Source organism: Bos mutus, chromosome 27 (genome assembly GCF_027580195.1).
Source record: "Bos mutus isolate GX-2022 chromosome 27, NWIPB_WYAK_1.1, whole genome shotgun sequence".
NCBI classification, from domain to species: domain Eukaryota; kingdom Metazoa; phylum Chordata; class Mammalia; order Artiodactyla; family Bovidae; genus Bos; species Bos mutus.
Genome location: NC_091643.1, coordinates 29,217,404 through 29,239,448, shown reverse-complemented (window position 1 = coordinate 29,239,448; position 22,045 = coordinate 29,217,404). Strand labels below are relative to the sequence as shown.

Genomic DNA, 22,045 nt, shown 5'->3' with positions numbered 1-22,045 from the left:
TTGAAGACCGGCCATTTTTCAATGGCAAGAGACACCCTCAGCTCCAGAACCACGGAAGCAATTGTGCTTTCAGGTAGAGGATTTCTATTATTCTGATTGCTTCCAAATAGGTGTTTTTTTTTTTTTTCCATTAAGCATTGTTTTTACTTTATAAAGCAACTATTAGTTGACATTCTAATTTCCTGTGTATTTAGAGAATGTAGAAGGAACTGATGCTCTTATATGTGGAAACATAAGAGTAAGATATTTTTCAATCAAAGAGAACATTGATTAAAAAGTTTAAAACGGGCTTGAATATTTGGAATATCTATCCTTAGGGATTTTGGACAGATACCATTACCATGGTTTACAGTAATTTTCCTTTTGCTCAAATCAAGAGGTTTCACAAATGTTTAATTTCCCTCTACCAATTCCCTTCGCATAATTGCTAAGAACATAGGTACCAAATGGACAATAAACACAAGAGTAATCTAGAGGTTTCAATTTGTATCTCATGCCAAGTCCTTGAGCGTAAAATGTTCAGAAAACCATTGCCTTCTATACTGATAATTGTGTGCTTAGATTTGCTATCCAGACATTTACAAGAAAATCTGTATTACCTTAAATTAAGATTCGTGTTAAATATGATCTATAAACAGTAGAGTTATGTGCCTGTTGCTTTGTCTTTTAGGATGATTGCACTCAGGCAAGCAGCTTACTTTATTTGCCTGTTTGCTACAGTTTCCTGTGGTGAGTGGATTATCTCTAAGATGCAAAGTTAAGGGTGAGGGGGAGAGTAATCAAGCAAGACATCCGACCCTCAGGACACATATCCTTTTAAGGTTCAGCACCAACTACCACTTGGCAGATATATCATCCTAGACACACCAGAAGGAGGGGCCCATAAATGAGAATGTCTTGGCAGGTGTCGACAGAAACTTCTGTTTGGAAAAGACTCTCCACAAAGCAGATCTTAAAACAGGCAGCCCTCTATTCTTATTATCAACATTAAAAAATCAACTTTATCTGAATATTCAGAAGAGTGCTAGGTATTTTATAGCATCTGGGTCCAACCCGAGTACCATAATATGTACTCAGTACATATTTTTACTCTTTTAGACTTCTGGAGAATCATTTCAGAAAAGGAAGTACCTAATTTATATTTAATTTAGGAAGTCATCTATTTGAATAGTTTGAGTTTCACCATCAGGTTTTTATCTTATTTCTCTTTCTATTCATTAAAATTTCACAGAATAGGAATGATTTTAGACACTGTTTTTCATTAATTATTGTAGAATGGAGTTTTTACGATGCCACCATTATGGGTGGTTTCTGAGTCTTTGTTGACTTAAGAAGACCACATCACAATGATGTTTATGGCTAAGACAAACACTTCTAAGTGTCTAGGGTGAGGGTTACATTTGGCAAAAAATAAATTTTTAAGGAAGAAGCTTTTATCCCCTAAACCAAACTCCCCTCCATCTGTCCCCTCATTCCAAATTGCTCTTCTGAGCCATAATCATTACCACATACAAATACACTGAATGCTGAAGAGTAGAAGCCAGAGATGCTGTGAACCATGGTCACTTCAATTTTATTATTTTTGAAAATAATTATGATCATGCTAGGGAAATTAGAGGTGCAAATTAGCAGAAAATGAGAAAATACTTGTCATCTGTAGTCTTATAATACAGAGATGGGCTTTGTTAAAAATATCTTTTTCAGATATTTTTCTGCATGTGTCTTTATACACTCTGTTATTAGATACTTTTTTGTAACTTATGTTTCCCATTTATAGTGATCTTTCAAACAGATAAATATATATCATGTTTTTGGAGCTTAATATTCTTCTCTATCAGAGAAGGCAATGGCAACCCACTCCAGTACTCTTGCCTGGAAAATCCCATGGATGGAGGAGCCTGGTAGGCTGCAGTCCATGGGGTTGTGAAGCGTCAGACACGACTGAGTGACTTCACTTTCACTTTTCACTTTCATGCATTGGAGAAGGAAATGGCAACCCACTCCAGTGTTCTTGCCTGGAGAATCCCAGGGACGGGGGAGCCTGGTGGGCTGCCGTCTATGGGGTCGCATAGAGTCGGACACGACTGAAGTGACTTAGCAGCAGCAGCATTCTTCTCTATTCATGATATTTTTGTATGCACATTCTTATATACATGTTTATTTCTGTAGAAAAAACTTTGGAAATTAAAACACCAGATATAGTAAAGTGTGCATATTTTTGAAGGTTTTATGATATATATCATCAAATTATCTTCCAGAAAAGTTGTTCCCATGTTAGAAGATAGGGAGAAACCAAGCTAAGATGGCATTTGAGGGAAAATAATTTATGTACAAATTATTATGGTTGAGCATTATAAATGAAAATCAACCAAGTATTTTTATGCATAGGTACCCAAAAACTAATTTTAACATCATGCATCAAGCCCTAATATAACACTATTTCAGGAATTCCTTGGCTGTCCAGTGGTTAGGACTCTGTGCTTCCACTACAGACATGGGTTCGAGCCCTGGTCAGGGAACTAAGATCCCACATATTGTACAGCAGGTATATTTCATCCTGCTTCTGCATTTAGTCATGTCATAAGATCTCTGGGTATTCCATGGACCAATTAGGAAGGTTTAGAACGCAGATACATTTCTTTTAAAATTATTATTTCTTCCACATTAATGTGTCTTTTTTCAATGATTCTGTCATAGGATGCTTGACTCAACTATATCACAACACCTTCTTCAGAGGTGGGGATGTATCAGCCATGTACACCCCAGATGCCCAATACTGTCAGCTGATGTGCACCTTCCACCCTAGGTGCTTGCTCTTTAGTTTTCTTCCTGAAAATTCAACCAGTGATGCAGACAAAAGGTAAACGCTGATATTTCTTTATTGGGGAAGCCATTTTTCAAAATGGAATCAGTTGTGTGCACCATATAGCAAGATTATGTTTCTAAATGGCCAGCTTCATTGGAATCACCTAAGCAGATTCTTAGGCTCAAGCTCAGACCTATCAAACCGAAGTCTCTTGGGCCTGGAAATCTGCATTTTAAACAATGACTTAGAGCCATAGAAAGTAGTCTTTTCCTATCCAAGACCTCAAGGAAAACATTTGAAAGTCATTGAGTTAAGAGATTATCTCGAGAAAGGGTCTAACGCTGCTGCTGCTAAGTCACTCACTCGTGTCTGACTCTTAGCGACCCCGTGGGCTGCAGCCCACCAGGCTCCTCTGTCCACGGGATTTTCCAAGCAAGAGCACTGGAGTGCCATTGCCTTCTCCTGAAAGGGTCTAATAATAGGTGAATATTTCACCTGAACAAGAAAGGTACTTGCTGTCTGATGCATGATCACACTTATGGATAGCATAGTTCTTAAGATACTATAGAAGGCAAGCATTTTGTTGAGAAAATAATTAAAATCCATCTTGTAACCTTGGGAGAAGGGAGGTCTGAATGATGCCTATAATGAGCCAGTTTGGCCACCTACAGTATTCATGGCATGTGTATGCCTACATGTGCATGCATGTGTGTGTGTGCATGTGTGTGTGTGTGTGCACACATGTGGACATGAACATATATTGTTAACTGGTAATTTGAAAAAGTAAGAGCATTTGAAAAGTAGTTGGTAATGAAAAGTCTTACTCAGTCATAAAGTTGCTCAAGTACAACCACAGTTTTATTATAATTTTCTTTACTTTTGATCAATATCCAGAATGAATGTTTCTTCCTTGTTCCCATTTCCATATCCATAATTATTTTCCTTTATCTTTATTCTATTTGAATTAAAAACTAGGAGTTAGACTGTTATTCCATGATTCTACAAGGAAAATGAAAATGAAAAGGTTAGCCGTGTAATCATGTCCGACTCTTTGTGACCCCATGGACTGTAGCCTACCAGGCTCCTCTGTCCATGGAATTATCCCAGACAAGAATACTGGAGTGGGTAGCCATTCCTTTCTCCAGGTAATTTTTCCCAACCTAGAGACCAAACCCAGGTCTCCTGCATTGCAAGCAGATTCTTTACCATCTGAGCCACCAGGGAAGCCCTCTACAAGGGAAAACTTGTATAGCAAACCTAGACTGTATGTTAGAGGCAGCAACTTTTCATTTAAAAAGTTGAATTGGGTTCTAGAATCCTTTTAAATAAGGAAAGTACATAAAAGTTGACATTAAAGACAGAATGAAGTTTTTTAGTAGGTGTGGACTGTAAGGAGTTAGTAGTCAGGATGAATACCAAATATAGATGCAACTCTCATGATTGATTTAATTTCTTAAATGAAAATATTTATAACAACAATCACCAGGTGGGAACATAATTCCCACAAAGTTTGGGAACACAGGAAGAATCATTCCCTCTTTTATATGATTGACTTTCTCTACTTGAAATGTGAATATAAAGGAAAACAATGCTAAAGGTAGGTATTACAAAGATTGTTAGGTATTAAGGAATTGCCTCTAAGGATGTTTTTTTTCCCAGCAGGTCTCAGGCATGCTGTAGTATTTTCCTTATTTCCGGCTGTATTTATAAGTGCATAGAAATGCTAGACATTTCCTCAATGTGTGTTTATCATTCTATTTCTTATTAAACTACTTTTAAAAAACAGGTTTGGTTGCTTCTTGAAGGACAGTGTTACAGGAACCCTGCCGAGAGTGTCACGGACAGGTGCAATTTCGGGACATTCTTTAAAGCGATGTGGTCATCAAATTAGTGGTAAGGTGTGATTTCTGAGCTCAGTTTGAATGGACAGTGGGTCTACCTTAGAACAGCTTCTGCTCAAACTCTGTAGCACCATGCACTTTTGGAACGGAGCACTTAGAAAGATAACAGAGATGGGGTTGTATTCTGGATGCACGCTCTTATCTTCAGCAGTCCTCTCACACTTGAGGAGCCTCTATCATTTATGAGGCTGGCACTTTGGTGTCAGATGTACAGAAAGTAAATACACAACCAAATAATAGTCTCCCCTTGACTCCCAAACAGAAACAGACCGACAGAGAACAAACTTAATGGTTACTAACAGAGAAGGGTGGGGGGAGGGATAGATTGGGAATTTGGGATGGACATGTACATACTGCTATATTTAAATAGATAACCAACAAGGACCTACTGTATACCACAGGGAACTCTGCTCAGTACTCTATAATAAGCTATATGGGAAAAGAATCTGAAAGAGAATGGATATACGTATATGTATAACTGAATCAATTTGCTGTTCCTGAAACCAACACATTTGAAATCAACTATAGTCCACTAGAAAATTAAAAAAAAAAGCTACCCAGCCCAAATTGATGATTCACTTCCAGAAGGGAAACTGATTGAATTTGTTCCGTGTGTTTTATTTGGACAGCTTGCCACCGAAGCATTTATAAAGGAATCGATATGAGAGGAGTCAATTTCAATGCATCTAAGGTGAGAAGTGCCAAAGAATGCCAAGAAAGGTGCACCAACAACATTCACTGCCAGTTCTTCACATATGCCACGAAAACCTTCTTCAGTGCAGAGTACCGGTGGGTAACATTCAGTGTCTGTTCTTTCTGATGGTGTTTTCAGAAGCATAACCTTTTTTCCTTCATAACCATTTCTTCTCCCAACTGAAAATCAGAGAGAGTTTTTAGGTTTAATCAGTTTTCTTAGTCTTAGAGAGAATAAGAATATTTTTAAAGAGATGGAAATACCAGACCACCTGACCTACCTCCTGAGAAACCTGCATGCAGGTCAAGAAGCAACAGTTAGAACTGGACATGGAACAACAGACTGGTTCCAAATAGGAAAAGGAGTACATCAAGGCTGTATACTGTCACCCTGCTTATTTAACTTATATGCAGAGTACATTAGGCAAAATGCCAGGCTGGATGAATCACAAGCTGGAATTAAGATTGCCAGCAGAAATAGCAACAACTTCAGATATGCAGATGGTACCGCTTTAATGGCAGAAAGTGAAGCGGAACTAAACAGCCTCTTGATGAAGGTGAAAGAGAAGAGTGAAAAAGCTGGGTTAAAACTCAACATTCAAAAAACAGATCATGGTATCTGGTCCTATCACTTCATGGCAAATAGATGGGGAAAATGTGGAAACAGTGTCAGATTTCACTTTCTTGGGCTCCAAAATCAATGTGGACAGTGACTACAGCCATGAAATTAAAAGACACTTGATCCTTGGAAGAATAGCTATGTCAAACATAGACAGTGTTTTAAAAAGCAGGCATCACTTTGAGGACAAAGGTCCATATAGTCAAACCTATGGTTTTTGCAGTAGTCATGTATGGATGTGGGAGTCGGACCATAAAGAAGGCTGAGCACCAAAGAATTGACACTTTTGAACTGAGGTGCTGGAGAAGACTCTTGAGAGTCACGTGGACTGCAAGGAGATCAAACCATTCAATCCTAGAGGAAATCAACCCTGAATATTCATTGGAAGGACTGATGCTGAAGCCAAAGCTCCAATATTTTGGCCATCTGATTTAAAGAGCTGACTCACTGGAAAAGCCCCTGATGCTGGGAGAAAGTGCAGGCAAGAGGAGAAGGGGGCAACAGAGGATAAGATGGTTGGATGGTACCACTGACTCAATGGACATGAGTCTGAGCAAACTCAGAGAGATAGTGATGGACAGAGAAGCCTGGCATGCTGCAGTTCATGGGGTCGCAGAGTTGGACATGACTTAGACACTGAACAACAGTCTTATTATTTTATTCAATTTTGGCATCATTTTTCCTGAAGAGAAAAATTTCCATTTGGTCCGCAAATACCCTGTGCTTGTGGAGTGAGATTTCAGTAGAATAATGTCCTATAGAAGAATAGTTCCTACTGCACCCTCACCCTAACCCTCCCTCTATAGAGGGGGACATGTCTGTTTGATGAATAACACAATTTCTAACTCGCTCATCACGGAGGTCACTGTTCTGATTGCTTTGTTTATTTTCCACTGACCATGGATCATTTTCAACAGGGAATGGACTTCTGCAGGCACCTTGAATTTAGGAAGCAAAGTAACCTCTGTTTTTCACATTCAGGAACACCTGCCTATTAAAACGGAGCCCACAGGGGACACCCACGCGTATAAAGGTGCTGAGTGATGTGGAGTCTGGATTCTCACTGAAGGCCTGTGGAAACTCGAAAATTGGTAATTGTATGGCTCCTACTTCACTGTGTGGGCTTCTTCCCCAGTGGCTCAGTGGTAAAGAATCTGCCTGCAATACAGGAGATGCATGAGACACAGGCTCGATCCCTGGGTCGTGAAGATCCCCTGGAGAAGGGAATGCAACTCACGCCAGTATTTTTGCCTGGAGAATTCCACGGACTGAGGAGCCTGGTGGACTACAGTCCATGGGGTTGCAAAAGAGTCAGAGACAACTTAGTGACTGAACAACAAACAGGGGAATACTAGTCATTATGCTAAGAGCCTTGGCTTTGTAGAATAATGGACATTTGAGCAGTCTTCACATCAGTCAGTGAAACACTGTACCACAAGGAAGGTCAGTGAGGGCAGATATTTATACAGTCCTTCATTTGATTTGCACCATAGAGAATTAGGGGTTTCCCTTGTAGTTCAGACGGTAAGGAATCTGCTTGCAATGCAGGAGATGCAGGAGACACAGGCTCAACCCCTGGGTTGGGAAGATCCCCTGGAGAAGGAAATGGCAACTCACTTCAGTATTCTTGCCTGGAAAATCCCATGCAGGCTACAGCCCGTGGGGTTGCAAAGAGTCAGACATGACTGAGCGTGCACACACACACACACACACACTCACTGTGTGATTGTACTAGGCAGAAAAAGAGCCTCCCCAAAACATCCACATCCTAATCTCTGGAATCTGTAAATATGTTACCTTACAGGGCAAAAAAGGCTTGATTAAATATGTGATTATGTTAAAAAAAAACTTTGAGATTATTCTGGATTATGTGGATAGACCCAATATAGTCACAAGGGTTCTGATAAAAGAAAGAGAAAGCAGAATGATCAGAGAGTCAGACAGAGAGATCAGAAGAGGGTACACTTCTGGCTTTGAAATGGAGGAAGGGTCCCTAAGTCAAGGAATTCAGGCCTCTAGAATCTGAAAAAGGTAAGGAAAAAAGTTCTACAGAAATTCCCAAAGGAAAAAAGCCATGCCGGCATCTTGATTTAAAGCCCAGGAGGACCCATTTCTGGAGAAGGAAATGGCAACCCACTCCAGTATCTTTGCCTGGAAAAGTCCCATGGACAGAGGAGCCAGGCGAGCTACAGTCCATGGGGTTACAAATAGTTAGACACGACTGATGACTAAGCACTACACGTTATTCCCATTATGAAAGAACTAAGGACAAAGATCCATTTCAGACTTCTCGACTTCTGATCTTCAGAACTGTGAGATAATAAATCTGTGTTGTTTTAAGCCACTAAGTTTGGGATAATTTTTTAAGCAGCCCTAGGAAACTAGTACAGTGACATTGTAGAGAAAACTATATGGTCATTTCTTAGTGGTGTCTATTATCTAGTGAAAGGACTCTGGCATAATAAATCAATGAAACCCTATGTTTCAGACATAGGGGTAATTTTAATTGAAAGAGCCAGAAAATTTGCTAAGATAGTCCATCTTATTTAGCATATCAGCATGTCAATGATAACATGTTACTGAAACCAAATTATCAATAGCCACTTCTATACAGTATCAAGTGCTGACTCTGCGCCAAGCCCTGAATGGGGAGCTGGGCTAGGCTCCTGCCTTAGAAGACTGGGAAGTTGGCAGCAATGCCTCTCTTTTCCCATTGGTTCCCAGCCTCCCCCAGCACACCTCCTCCATGCTGTGCTCCAGATTTATTGCTTCAAGTTAAGTATTATTTAATTTTTTACTATTCAGATTGGGTTCTTTTCTGTAATTTAATTTCTGGCTATTGGTATTATCTGGTGAGACATTGTTTTCATACTTCAGTCCTTTCTTTAAGATTTTTTTTGGTGTGTGGACCATTTTTAGAGTCTTTATTGAATTTGTCACAATATTGCTTCTGTTTTATGTTTTGGGGCTTTTTTTTTTTTTGCCCATGAGGCATGTGGGATCTTAGCTCCCCTACCAGGGATCAAACCCATATCCCCTGCACTCAAAGGCAGGGAAGTCTTAACCACTGGGCCAACAGGGAAGTTCCCTCTCCAGTTCTTTGGACATGGTTTCCTTTAGTTCTTTTACGCATATTTAAAATAGCTGATGTAAAGTCTTGGTATAGTAAATCCAATGTTCTTGCTTCCTTAGTGATGGTTTATATTGACCTTTACTTCTGTGTATGGGCCATATTTCCTTGTTTCTTGGCAAGTCTCATGATTTTTTTGTAAAAAAAAAAAAAAATCAGACTTTTTAATACAAGCATGTGACAAGCTCGGGACATCAAATGCCCTCCTTCCTCAGAGTTTGTTGTTGCTGTTGTTACTATTTTGTGTTGCTGTTGCTGTTTGAGGACTTTTCTGAGCCAATTGTGCACAGTGTTTAGCCTCTGTGGTGACATGACCACGGATGTCTGTGCTCAGCTTCCCCCACAGTTTTCTAATGACAGGACAGAAGTTTGTTTGGGTGCCTAGAAGTAGTGAGTTTGCCAGCCTTGGACAAGGGGCTTTTTGTGAGACTTAGGGCATGCGTTTCACTGCCCTGCCCTTTACAACTTTGCCCTGGCCTCCACTTTCTGCTGACACGGAGTTCACAGAGGTCAAAGTCAGTCCTCGGTGAGGGCTCGGGGCTTTCCCAGCACGGGAAATGTGCAGAGCCTCTGTCAGGCACACAGTCAGCTCTATACAAGAATATGGCTTTCCAGATTCCCAGGAATATCTCAGAGATTTTCAAACTCTCGGTTTTCCTTCTAAGATTCTCATTGGCTTGTGGTATGCCCCTGTTATTACTACTGACTTAGGCAGCTACAATGTTGTGTAATAGTCACAATATTTTTTTTTTTTGACAAACACTTTCAAGGAAAAGGCTGTTGACACTGAGGAAGTTCTGAATCAGGTCGAAGAAACTCAGTCCTTGGGAATGGGGTTTTCCTGAGAACCTCCAGTCAAATGATGACAGTTATCTGGGGACAGGGCTTGGGAGTAGCTCCAACTCTGTTCTGCCCCTTCCTGAGGCCCATTAGGCTGCTGGTTTTCCCCACGATTGTGGGTATTTTCAAGGCTTCCATGGAGCTGTGGAGAGGGGATGAGAGGGCAAGTTAAAAACCTCACAGAACTCAGGGCTCTTGCTGAGACTTGGCTGTTCTTAGATAAAAACTCCCTGGGCTGTTATAAGCCTTTGGTTCGCTTTTGGACTTATGAAACGACATTAATTTTGACATTCTGGCCAGTGCTCTTGTTTCTTTCTTTTTTTTTTTTTTTTTTTTTAATGGAGGAAAGGGTTTTGGAAGGTCTTTACTCTGTCGACATCTTGTAGCACTTTTGAGAAACAAAACAAATGAAAACGAAACTAGCTTTAAAAAACAACATGGTCTTTGGAACATAGTTAGCCCCTGTCCTTTTGTCATCTGGACGGGTCAGACTGTGACTGCACTTTATATTCAGCAAATGTGTTCCGTATTTTGTTTGGAGCAACAGACACGTCAAAAGAGAGTAACCAAGATCCTGAGATATCTAGAAACAGGAAAATAAGATACCATTAAAGAAACAGATTAGACATTTAACCCTAAAAAGTCAGGATGACTGTTTTAAATTTTTGTTTTTGAAGAATGGTCATTGGGAAAAGGATTGGACTAATCTGTCTGGTTTCATAAAATAGATACTGCTATGACGAAAATAAGAAGAAATTCTGACTCCTAGAGTGGTCCAGAAGTGAACCTTGTCATGAGGTAGTCAGCTCCTTGTCATTATAAATGTCTGAAATAAAGGTTGAACTACTTGAGAGGATGTAGTTGAAGGTAGACATGGAATCCCATAAATTCTCTTCCAGCTTAAAGTCTGATTTTTTTAAAAAAAGATTTAAGTAGTTGAGATCTAATTTCCTCAACTTCCCATCTGAAGATATTATGTGTGGCAGGCACACTCTCTTGATCCAACTATGTTCATTTAAATTTGAATTCTTGTTGTCTTTCTCATAATTGCTACCATTATTCTTTAAGCTTACCTAATTTTAATATAATTTGTTTTTGTTGTTCAGTGGATAAATCATGTCCAATTCTTTGCAATCCCATGACTACAGCACATCAGGCTTCCTTGTCTTTCACTATCTCCTGGAGTTTGCTCAAATTCATGTCCATTGAGTCGATGATGCTATACAATCATCTCATCCTCTACCACCCTCCTCTCCTTTTGCCTTCAAACTTCCCTAGCATCAGGGCCTTTTCCAACAAGTCAGCTCTTTGTATCAAGTGGCCAAAGTATTGGAGTTTCAGCATCAGTCCTTCCAATGAATATTCAGGGTTGATTTCCTTTAATCTCCTTGCAATCAAAGGGACTCCCAAGAGTCTGCTCCAGCACCACAGTTCAAAAGCATCAATTTTTCAGCACTCAGCCTTCTTTTTGGCCCACCTCTCACATACGTACATGACTAATGAAAAAACCATAGCTTTGACTATACAGACCTTTGCTGGCAAACTGATGTCTTTGCTTTTTAATAGGCTGTCTAGGTTTGTCGTAACTTTCTTTCCAAATGTCCAACTCTGTGACCCCATGGACTGTAGCCTGCCAGGCTCCTCTGTCCATGTGATTTCCCAGGCAAGACTACTGGAGTGGGTTGCCATTTCTTCCTCCAGGGGATCTTCCTGACTCAGGGATCAAACCTGTGGCTCTTGCTGTGTCTCCTGCATTGCAGGCAGATTCTTTACCGCTTAACCCACCTGAGAGGCCCTAATAGACTTTTAAAGTGATAGTTGCTCAGTTGTGTCTGACTCTTTGCGACCCCATGGACTATACAGTCCATGGAATTCTCTAGGCCAGAATACCAGAGTGAGTAGCCTTTCCCTTCTCCAGGGGATCTTCCCAACCCAAGGTTCAAACCCAGGTCTCCCACATTGCAGGCAGATTCTTTACCAGCTGGGCCACAAGGGAAGCCCAAGAATACTGGAGTGGGTAGCCTATCCCTTCTCCAGTGGCTTTTCCTGACCCAGGAAATGAAACACTTTATGCGTTATCAAACTGAGTAAATAATAAGAACATAAGTAAAAGTATAATTGAGATATAATTATATTATGGAAAATGAAAGTGGATTTCCTCTTGTTCTAATGGGTACACGGCATTTTTGTTAGAAATTTAGGTTTTTGTTGATGTCTTTATTAAAACATTTTTCAAAATATTCAGGAAAACATAATACAAAAGCCCATGTGCCTAAGGCCTGAATTTCAGGGTGAGGGTAATATAAAGAAAATATACACAAAAGCTGAGTAGCTTAGGTATTTCAGACCAAGCAGGATAGAGCACAGGTTAAGACATTTTATTTCTCTGACATAGGTATCTGTCTTTTATCAGATTGAGACCAGATTTTTCTTCTCCCAAATGGCAAACAACAGGCTTGGGGACATTTCAACAGACATTTTTTTCACTAAGGATGTGTGATTCTATGAACAAACAGCAGTCATAGTTTCCTTAGTTATGATGACGAAGTACAAGCATATGCAGCATCATGACATGTGCGTCTCCCCCGTGGGTTCACAGGCTGCCGCGTGGACATTTTCCAACACAGTGCGTTTTCAGATGTGGATGTTGCCAGAATTATCGCACCAGATGCTTTTGTGTGTCGAACCATCTGCACCTATCACCCCAGCTGTCTTTTCTTCACATTCTATACAAATGCATGGAAGACAGACTCACAGAGGTCAGTAGGCGTGTGTCACGCTTGCTACTGTCCTGGCATCATTTTCATTTTATACTTTGAGTTTTTCCCAAGTGTTTTCATTTCCCTCAAAACACTTGAACTCATAGAATGAACTTATGGTGACCAGAGGGGAAAGTGGCGGGGGAGAGGGATAGTTTGGGACTTTGGGGTGGACATGTACATACTGCTATATTTAAAGTGGATAACCAACAAGGACTGTATAGCACAGGGAACTCTGCTCAACGCTATATGGCAGCCTGGTTGGCAGGGGAGTTCGGGGAAGAAGCATATATGTGTATGTATGGCGGAGTCCCTTTGCTATCCACCTGAATCTATCACAACATTGTTAATTGGCTATACTCTGATATAAAATAAAATTTTTTAATTGAAAAAATAAACACACTTGAACTCATAGTTTAAATAGGTGCTCTTCTGCCAGGTGCTGATTAGTTAAGAGATTAGCAGACTTTCCTACCCATCTTCTCTTACTTAAACAGACCATCCAATCAATGAAATAATAGCCATGGATACCTTTTCTACTAATCTTAATGTTTTGTATTAGCTTGAAGTAAACCACTCACTGGGAGCATATCTTTAAGCTCCTTTGTTCTGACCCCAGTGTTTCAGAAACTAGAGCCCTGTTTATCCTGATCAAGGTTCCGGTTCCATCTCTTGACCCATAGATAACCTGTCCTTTTCTTTACACACAAGATGGAGCTAAGAGAAGGGTATCAAGTTATAATAGCATCAGCAACATAAATCCCCAGAATCTGTTCTTTCTTCTTTTTTTTAAATTAGAAGGTAGAACTTTACCATTCTCCTCTTTTCGGGCTATCTGTGCCTATAAGTTTTCTTCAGAGGGAGATGTGGCTTGATTTACATTTAATCTCTGTAATTCACTAGAGTCCTGTAGTCTGATGTTCTTTGGAGGGAATTTCTCAGAAGAATAAAACTTGCAGGGGGTGTTTTTTTGATATTAGGTGTTCTTGTATTTGCCTTTAATGGGGTTTTCTTTCTTTCTCTTGCTTTTTTTTGACAATAGAAATGTTTGTTTCCTTAAGACTTCCCAAAGTGGGAGCCCGAGTTCCCCTACTCCTCAGGAAAATGCCATCTCTGGATACAGCCTTCTAACCTGCAAACAAACTCTGCCTGGTAATGCGATTTGATAAAAAAATATTACACAAAATGTGATACATTCTATGATCTTCTAACAAGCCTCAGTGTTCCAGAAACTTGTGTATGTGTGGCTTATCATTTGCATTTTCTATCGTTTTTACATTTGTCATAGGCACAGAGCCCTGCCACTCCAAAATTTACCCGCAAGTTGCTTTCGAAGGAGAAGAGCTGCATGTGACCTTCGTGAAAGGAGTGGATGGTTGCCAAGAGACCTGTACAAAGATGATTCGCTGTCAGTTTTTTACTTATTCTTTATTCCCAGAAGACTGTAGAGGAGAGAAGTTAGTGAATGCTTATTTTTCAAAAACAGTTGGCAGATAACTTCCTGGGCTTTCATCCTCTGAGGCTTAATCTCATGCTGATCATCTTGTCTAGGTGTAAATGTTCCTTACGCTTGTCTTTGGATGGCTCCCCAACTAACATAACTTATGGGACGCAAGCAAGCTCTGGTTATTCCTTGAGGTTGTGTAAACGTGGGGACAGCCGTGGTGAGTAAATCTCACTTTGTAGAGGGATGTCTGAGTTGTTTAGATAGCTTTTTTAAATCTTTTATAATGGAACTATGTGTCTTGTTTTCCTTAATTGAAGGGGACTGTGATTCACCCTCTGATCCCAACCATTAACTTCAATGCTCTCTTTTTAGTCTGTACAACAAAAAGGACACGCATTGTTGGAGGAACAAATGCTTCTTGGGGAGAGTGGCCCTGGCAGGTCAGCCTGCAAGTGAAGCAGAGAGCTCAGAGTCACCTGTGCGGAGGGTCAATTATTGGACGCCAGTGGGTCTTAACTGCTGCCCATTGCTTCGATGGGTAAGCTTTGGCTGCATCTTATCTGGAGTTGTATCTTGCCTCTTCATTTTGAAGACTCTATAATCAATGTCTCCATCATCATGTCAGTTTATTAATATCCATCCCTCCACAAAGTTACAATAGCTTTTGGTGGTAATAACTTTGAAGATTTTCTCTCTCAGCAACTTTCCCAGGTAACTCAGGGATAAAGAATCCGCCTGCCTCCAGGGAAGTTTCAATCCCTGGGTTGGAAAGACTCCCTGGAGGAGTAAATGGTAACCTGTTCCAGTATTTGTGGCTGGAAAATTCCATGGACAGAGGAGCCTGGTGGGCTCCATAGGGTCAGAGTTGGACATGACTGAGCACCCATGCATGCCATTGTTAACTGTAGTCACCATGCTATCTGTTATATCCCCAGAACTTATTTATCCTATAACTTTGCTCTAGATAGTAATTTTAGACTTATTTTGCATATATCCATATTTAAAGAGTTAATTTAAATGTTCACACTTCCCAAAATATAGATATAATTTAAATAGTGTTGAGGTTCCTCTCATTTGCCCTATTAGAGGTGTTACATAAAAACTGGGTTTTCCTCTTGGTTGGATGTCAAGTCAAAAGACACAACCAAGCCAAAAATTGGGAGAAGGAAGGATTTATTATTGCAGTGAGTAAGGAGAACACTGGGAATCTTTCCCAAAGCAGTTGTGTCCCTAAACAGCAGAACTGGAGAAGTTTTAAGCTAAGGGTACATGCATATTCTTGAAGGGCCTTAGCCTGAGTCCAGGCCTTAGTTGATTGAAGTCATGAGGGTCAGAAAAGGTCACCATCATCATGCCTTAGGTTCCAGTTGATCTGGTGGTTGAGAGCTTCTGGCTAATCTTTGCCATTGGAAGACAACTAGGAGTCTTTACAGCTGACCCATAATCTTTGCTATTGTTACTTCTCTTACCTGTAATAGTCCTTCATCTCTGCATTCTTTTATTCCCTTTAAGATCATTAATTACTGAGACCTATTCAAGGACAGGGCTTCCTGTGGTTTAGTCATAAAGAATCTATCTGCAATGCAAAAGACATAGGTTTGATCCCTGGATGGGGAGAATCCCCTGGAGGAGGTCATGGCAACCCACTCCAGTATTCTTGCCAGGAAAACCCTATGGACTAGTGGGCTATAGTCCATGGGGTTGCAAAAAGTCCAACATTATCGAAGCGACTGAGCACATTCAAGGACTAGTGTTGTGGTCCCACTTAAGTCACAAAACGGCTTAAGCTAAAAATGGTTTCTCTTATATCAAGAAAACCATGACTGGATCTCTTTCTCTGGGGACCCCCTACCCTATCTGATTACAGGGAGACTTGTGTACAGTCATTCTTTCTTGCCAGTTCTGAATTTCATGGAAGTGATTGCTTTCAACTTGGTGAATGATTTTCCATGATAAACTGCGAGACATCTCCCGAACACAGTTTCTCTCAGAAAGGGACAGCAACATTCTTGTACATTCACTTACAGAAAACCTGACATAATTATACACTTTCCAATATTTTTAACTAAATCTTCAGAGTTCAGCACTGCTGCTGTTGGTGCTAAATTGCAAGGAGGAGAAATTAGGTATGTAAACATACATTATATGTAGTATTTTCTTCCCAGTTCTTTTTTGAAAGGTAAAGTGAAAGGAGAAAAGAGCAATATCAAAGGCCAGTCTTTCTGGTTTCAAATCAGTTCTTATTTTTCCCTCCTAGGCTTCTCTTGTCAAATATTTGGCGCATTTATGGTGGCATTTTAAATCTGTCAGAGATAACGACAGAGACGTCTTTCTCACAAATCAAAGAGATTATTGTCCACCCAAATTATAAAATCTCAGAAGGCAGTCATGACATTGCCTTAATAAAACTTGAGGCTCCTTTGAATTTTACTGGTACGTAGCATATTTAAGGAGACATGTACAGCTGAATTGTGTTGGTTTAAATTTTCACATCAGTTTCAAGGAGGGGTCAGAATCTAAGGAGACTGTCTTTATTTTCTGGTTAATGAAGTTGCAGGAAAGATGAGTATTGCCAGGAAAAATAATTTGAGACTTGACATAAAATGTCTTCTACTTAAGGGCCAAGATGTGTTACCTAGTTCTTTCAGGAAGGAATACAGCTGCATATTATACTATTGAAATAATAACAGACATGGAAGGGAGCATGACTTCCTTTGACAAGAGCAGCAGAATTTGCATTGCCTTGAGCATAGGCATATTAGGAGTATCTGAGGGCAAGCATATTCAAATATTAATTTCCAGGTGAAACCTGAGTAGGGAAGAGACTGCTGGACAAGGCAGTTCTGGGAGACAGTAGCTTTGTGGTTGGACGGGGTGCATTTGGAGGTACAAAAAGCTCCACAGTTGCTAAATGCCTGCTGGGTCTGCTAAAGATTCTGTGTCCTCCGGCAGGATGTCCTTGCCTCCAGTTACCCCACCATGGGATTGTTATTAAAATCAGTTAATAAGTTAAAGTGCCTAAAAATCATGCTTAAAACAGTGTAGACCCCTCTGCTATTACTATTGAGGGAATCATACACAAGAACTTGTAAAGGCTCTTGACAGTAAATTTGGGTTCGGAGCTTTAAAATTTAACACCCAAAATGACTGTGATTGGTGAGACATTTTCTTGAGTCACTGACCTTAGAAACTGAGTGGAAAGTAAAAGGTGTATTCTACTTGGTGCTACTCTAGAGAAAGAGAATATAGGGGCAGGGAGAGTATGTCTTTTTAAAGTCAATGTCCGTAACTAAATCTAGCCAAACTCTAATGTAAAAATTACCTTTCAGATTTGCAAAAAGCAATATGCCTACCTTCCAAAGATGATACAAAACCAGTTTACACTGACTGTTGGATAACTGGATGGGGCTTCACAGAGGAAAAAGGTACCACATGGCATTTTATATGTTAAAACACATGGAGTAGATTTGTTTAATTGGCCTCTAAAGTTATATCCAGATTTGTGATTTTTTTCCTAACTATTCATTTCCAGATATGTATTCAGTAATTCTTGAGAAGACAGTTTTGCTTGGTCCTGGAAAAATTCATAGGGTAATCTCTTAAGCATCTTTGACTTCTCCTAAAGGATTGGTCCCATACAGGACTAACAACTTCCCCAAGCTCATCCTGTCCTCAGAATTAATAGAGTTCCCATCTCCCAAGGCCACTGTTATCCCTTGGATTAATAACCAGGAGTACAGGCAGACATGTCATCTCTCTTTCTGGAAGGTTTTTAAATCTTTTTTTAAAACACATCCTTCCTGCAACTTGGTAAAGCCTGCGAACCTCTTCTCTAATGATGCTTTTACACCCATAAATAAAACACACAGGATTACAATGAAAACCAATGAAACTGCAACTTATCAGAATACTTTGAAAATGACAGTGTTAATAGCCCAGTCGTGTCAGACTGTTTGAGACCCCTTGGACTGTAGCCTGCCAGGCTCCTCTCTGTCCATGGGATTCTCCAGGCAAGAATACTAGGCTTGATTGCCATGTTCTCCTCCAGGGGATCTTCCTGACCCAGGGATCACACCTGGGTCTCCTGCACTGCAGGTGTACTTTTTACCATCTGAGCCACCAGGGAAGCCCTTATTTCTTAACAATTAATGTAAATCAACTTTATTATAAATTGTATAGTTCATTCCTGCCAAATTGAAAAGTATAGATTTTAAAAACTGTTTAAAATTGCAGTATAGTTGATTTACAATGTCGTGTGACTTGCTGTTATATAGCAAAGTGAATCAGTTGTACATATATCCACTCTTTCTTAGATTCTTTGCTCATAAAGGTCATTGCAGAGTATTGAGTAGCATTGCTCATACCATATAGTAGGTCCTTATTGGTTATCTATTTTATGTATAGTAGTGTGTATATGTAGATAACCAATAAGGACCTACTATATATGTTGAAGGGCTTCCCAGGTGGCGTTAGGGGCAAAGAACCTGTCTGCCCAGGCAGGAGACTTAAGAGACTAGAGTTGGATCCCTGGGTCGGCAAGATCCCCTGGAGGAGGACGTGGCAACCCACTCCAGAATTCTTGCCTGGAGAATCCCACGGACAGAGGAGCCTGGCGGGCTACAGTCCATGGGATCACAAAGAGTAGGACTCAACTGAGCGACTGAGCACACATATATATACTCTTTCCGGTTTTACTGAGATATAATTGACATACATGAGTGCATAAGTCTATGCTATACAGAATAATGTTTGACTTATGTATGTTGTGAAATGATCACTATTATAAATTTGGTTAGCACTCATCACCTACTACAGATGCACGTGTGCTAAGTCACTTCAGTCATCTCTGACTCTTTGTGACCCCATGGACCGTAGCCCACCAGGCTCCTCGTCCATGGGATTCTCCAGGCAAGAATACTGGAGTAGGTTGCAATGTCCTCCTCCAGGGGATCTTCCCGACCCAGGGATCGAACCTGCATCTCTTTTGTCTGCTACACTGGCAGGCAGGTTCTTCACCACTAGTACTACCTATGAAGCCCCTATCACAGACACAGACATACAAAAATTTTTATATGAAGAAATGACCTTCATGGAAACTTCAGCATTCTCATTTAAGACTGTAGTCTTACTTCTATATTTATTTTATTGCCTTCTTCTGATGTTGCCTCACAGGTAAAATCCAAAATACCCTACAAAAGGCAAATATTCCTTTGATATCAAATGAAGAATGCCAAAAAAGTTACAGAGATTATAAAATAACCAAACAGATGATCTGTGCTGGCTATAAAGAAGGAGGAAAAGATGCTTGCAAGGTAATGCATTACAGTATGAAAAACACACAATAGGCCACTTGAGAAAAATCATTTCAAAATATGTTTTTCCAAGAGCAGTTCTCTATAGCTTTCTAAATGACTTGGAACCAAATAACCTGATAATTTCATATAAAATCTTTTAAAAATTGAATATACACCTATAATTTTTATATCTATCTCACAGCAGGAGTATGCCATCTTTAAGGGAAGACAATTGTGCAGACAGATCATTGTGCTAAAACACAAGCACTTTAAGTTTATCTCACCTTGGGATGTGATGATGCCAAATTTTCTGTGTTGGAATGAACAGAAAACACCAACTATATACTGTTGAATTAGGTCACTTTTACTATGTCCAACAGCTCATGGGACACATGAAATATCTGAAGAGCTACGAGAAATTGTTTGCGTGGTGTGTGTGGTATGACTACAGAATTTTAAAGGCACATCCATCATAACCTTCTCTCATTTTGCTTTTTCCTCTTACTGTGACACAGGGTGATTCAGGCGGTCCCTTGGTTTGTCAACATGAAGAAACATGGCATTTGGTGGGCATCACTAGTTGGGGTGAAGGCTGTGCCCGCAGGGAACAACCAGGAGTCTACACCAAAGTTGCTGAGTACGTGGACTGGATTTTAGAGAAAACCCAGGACAGCCATGGTCAGCCTTTGAGGAAGTAGCCAGCTTGAGAAGCTTCATAGACACGGGGAAGAGCCCCCCTTGGAGTATTCGATTAACACCCTGTGTCCAATTCACGTGCTGAACCTTGGGGTTTCTCATCTGCAAAAACCCCAGAGGACAAGAGGATTGGTGTCTACCTCTCGTCCCTGTCATAAAAGGAACAATGCATAACGCTTTCAGCATTCAGTAATAACACCGTAATGGGAGAGAAAAACAACTGAGTATCTCTACAATTGTTTGTTATAAAATAAAAATGGCAAAAGAGTGTGATTCACGTGTTTTATTCTGACAGTGAAACAGAACGGAAGATAAGTGACTCCAGGTTGTAGCACATTGCCTGAGATCATTCTAACCTTACCACTGCCTCCGGAACTCAGTCTATCCCAGGGATGATAAATTCTTCTCTCAGCCTCACCTGCACAGTCATTCATACCTACTACTGCCTGCCTCACTTGGGGTGAAGAGCCATTGATCTTGGATTTTGTTCTGCCAAGTGGAATGGAAGAAACCTGTGAAATGTGCACTTTTGCAAGAAAGAGATGGGTTATCTGAACCTGGAAGATTAGCAGCGCAGCTTTCCATGTCGGCCTCTTACCTTGGTTCCCTGGGCGTTGCCACAGGGCTCCAGGCTGGCCGTGCAGGGGAGACCTGCGGGGCTGCAACTGTCTGGGTGCAACTTCTGCCGTAAGATCCTCACGTAGCCTTCGTGGAAGGCAGGGGTCTGATTTGCTGGGGGTTCAGTGGGCTTCCCAGGTGGCGCTAGTAGTGAAGAATGTGCCTGCCAATGCAGGAGACATAGGAGACACAGGTTTGATCCATGGGTTGGGAAGATCCCCTGGAGGAGGGCTTGGAAACCCACTGCAGTATTCTTGCCTGGAGAATCCCATGGACAGAGGAGCAGTCCATAGGGTTGCAAAGAGTTGGACACGATTGACTTGGCACACACAGTGGATCCTGGGTTCTGCAGTAGTAACCCAGAGGCAGTAATAAGTAAATTCCTGGTGGTAGGAAACAGTCCTGGAATGAATGATATTAATTCTTATGTAACACAAATTCCAAACTTGTCAGTGACCAACCACCACAACTGATATCAGGTAGTTATATTCCATGCCACTGAACTGACTTGACATTGACACAGAATTTGACCATTCACAAAATACTGGGTAGGTAGAAAGAACTAAAGATGGAGGGAACTGACTGAAAGAAAACCACAAGGTCTGAGTCATTCATAAACCACACAGTAAGAAACTGAAGAGTTAAGGGCTTACTCCACAAATAAATTCCCCAGATTTTGTAATATCCGGCTGGATTCCCTGAAATGATTAAAAAAAAAAAACCCACAACTTCAACTTTTACTTTAGTGTGCAACACAGATAGTGTGGGTGTTGTCTTATATTTAAAAAGAAAAAAACTGGTTTGCAGTGAAAATCTTTTATCTTCGCTACTAGTGTCCTAAAGAATGTTTGAATAGGACTTGAAGGGCTTGCAGTGTAATCCTTGGGCTTTTTTTATTTTTATTTTTTATGCTTGGGCTCTTGCTGGTCAGGGAATGACCTCCTTTGGGCAAAAGAGGACAGCTTTAAATGTGAAGCTCCTCTGGGATATGCTAATCATTTTAAAGTTGCCAACTAGAACCAGTGGTGCTGGACTGGTCTCTTTATTACCCATCATGTGTTCAATACAAGGGGAAACAGAAAGAGCACTTCACCCAGTAAGAGCGTCAACAAACAGATGTGTGTAAGAGGCTAAGAGGGCCAGAGGCTGGCATGACTTCACTTTCATGAGGGCGAATGGACAGAGAGGCGTGGGGCAGCACCGAGCCTGAAAGTCAGCACTGTGCCACCAGCATAGCAAGCT

The 22,045-nt window shown here is 40.6% G+C and overlaps 1 protein-coding gene across 1 annotated transcript; it reads left to right on the top strand.

Annotated features, from left to right (window-relative positions):
* Window positions 1-20,404, top strand: KLKB1 (kallikrein B1). The gene is made up of 15 exons (XM_070364136.1): window positions 1-73; window positions 671-729; window positions 2,698-2,860; window positions 4,593-4,699; window positions 5,337-5,496; window positions 7,001-7,110; window positions 12,589-12,748; window positions 13,791-13,900; window positions 14,037-14,205; window positions 14,300-14,412; window positions 14,568-14,733; window positions 16,453-16,628; window positions 17,525-17,620; window positions 19,368-19,507; window positions 20,005-20,404. The coding sequence occupies exons 2-15, from the start codon at window positions 672-674 to the stop codon at window positions 20,185-20,187; spliced, it is 1,911 nt and encodes a 636-aa protein (XP_070220237.1). The 5' UTR covers window positions 1-73; window position 671; the 3' UTR covers window positions 20,188-20,404.
* Window positions 20,405-22,045: the final 1,641 nt, after the last annotated feature.

Excerpts from the sequence above, each read along its gene's own strand:
- KLKB1 (XM_070364136.1), top strand. The coding sequence starts at position 672 with ATGATTGCACTCAGGCAAGCAGCTTACTTTATTTGCCTGTTTGCTACA. Across the intron at positions 2,861-4,592 it reads ACCAGTGATGCAGACAAAAG|GTTTGGTTGCTTCTTGAAGG; the intron begins GTAAACGCTGAT and ends TTTAAAAAACAG. Across the intron at positions 14,206-14,299 it reads GAAGACTGTAGAGGAGAGAA|GTGTAAATGTTCCTTACGCT; the intron begins GTTAGTGAATGC and ends CATCTTGTCTAG.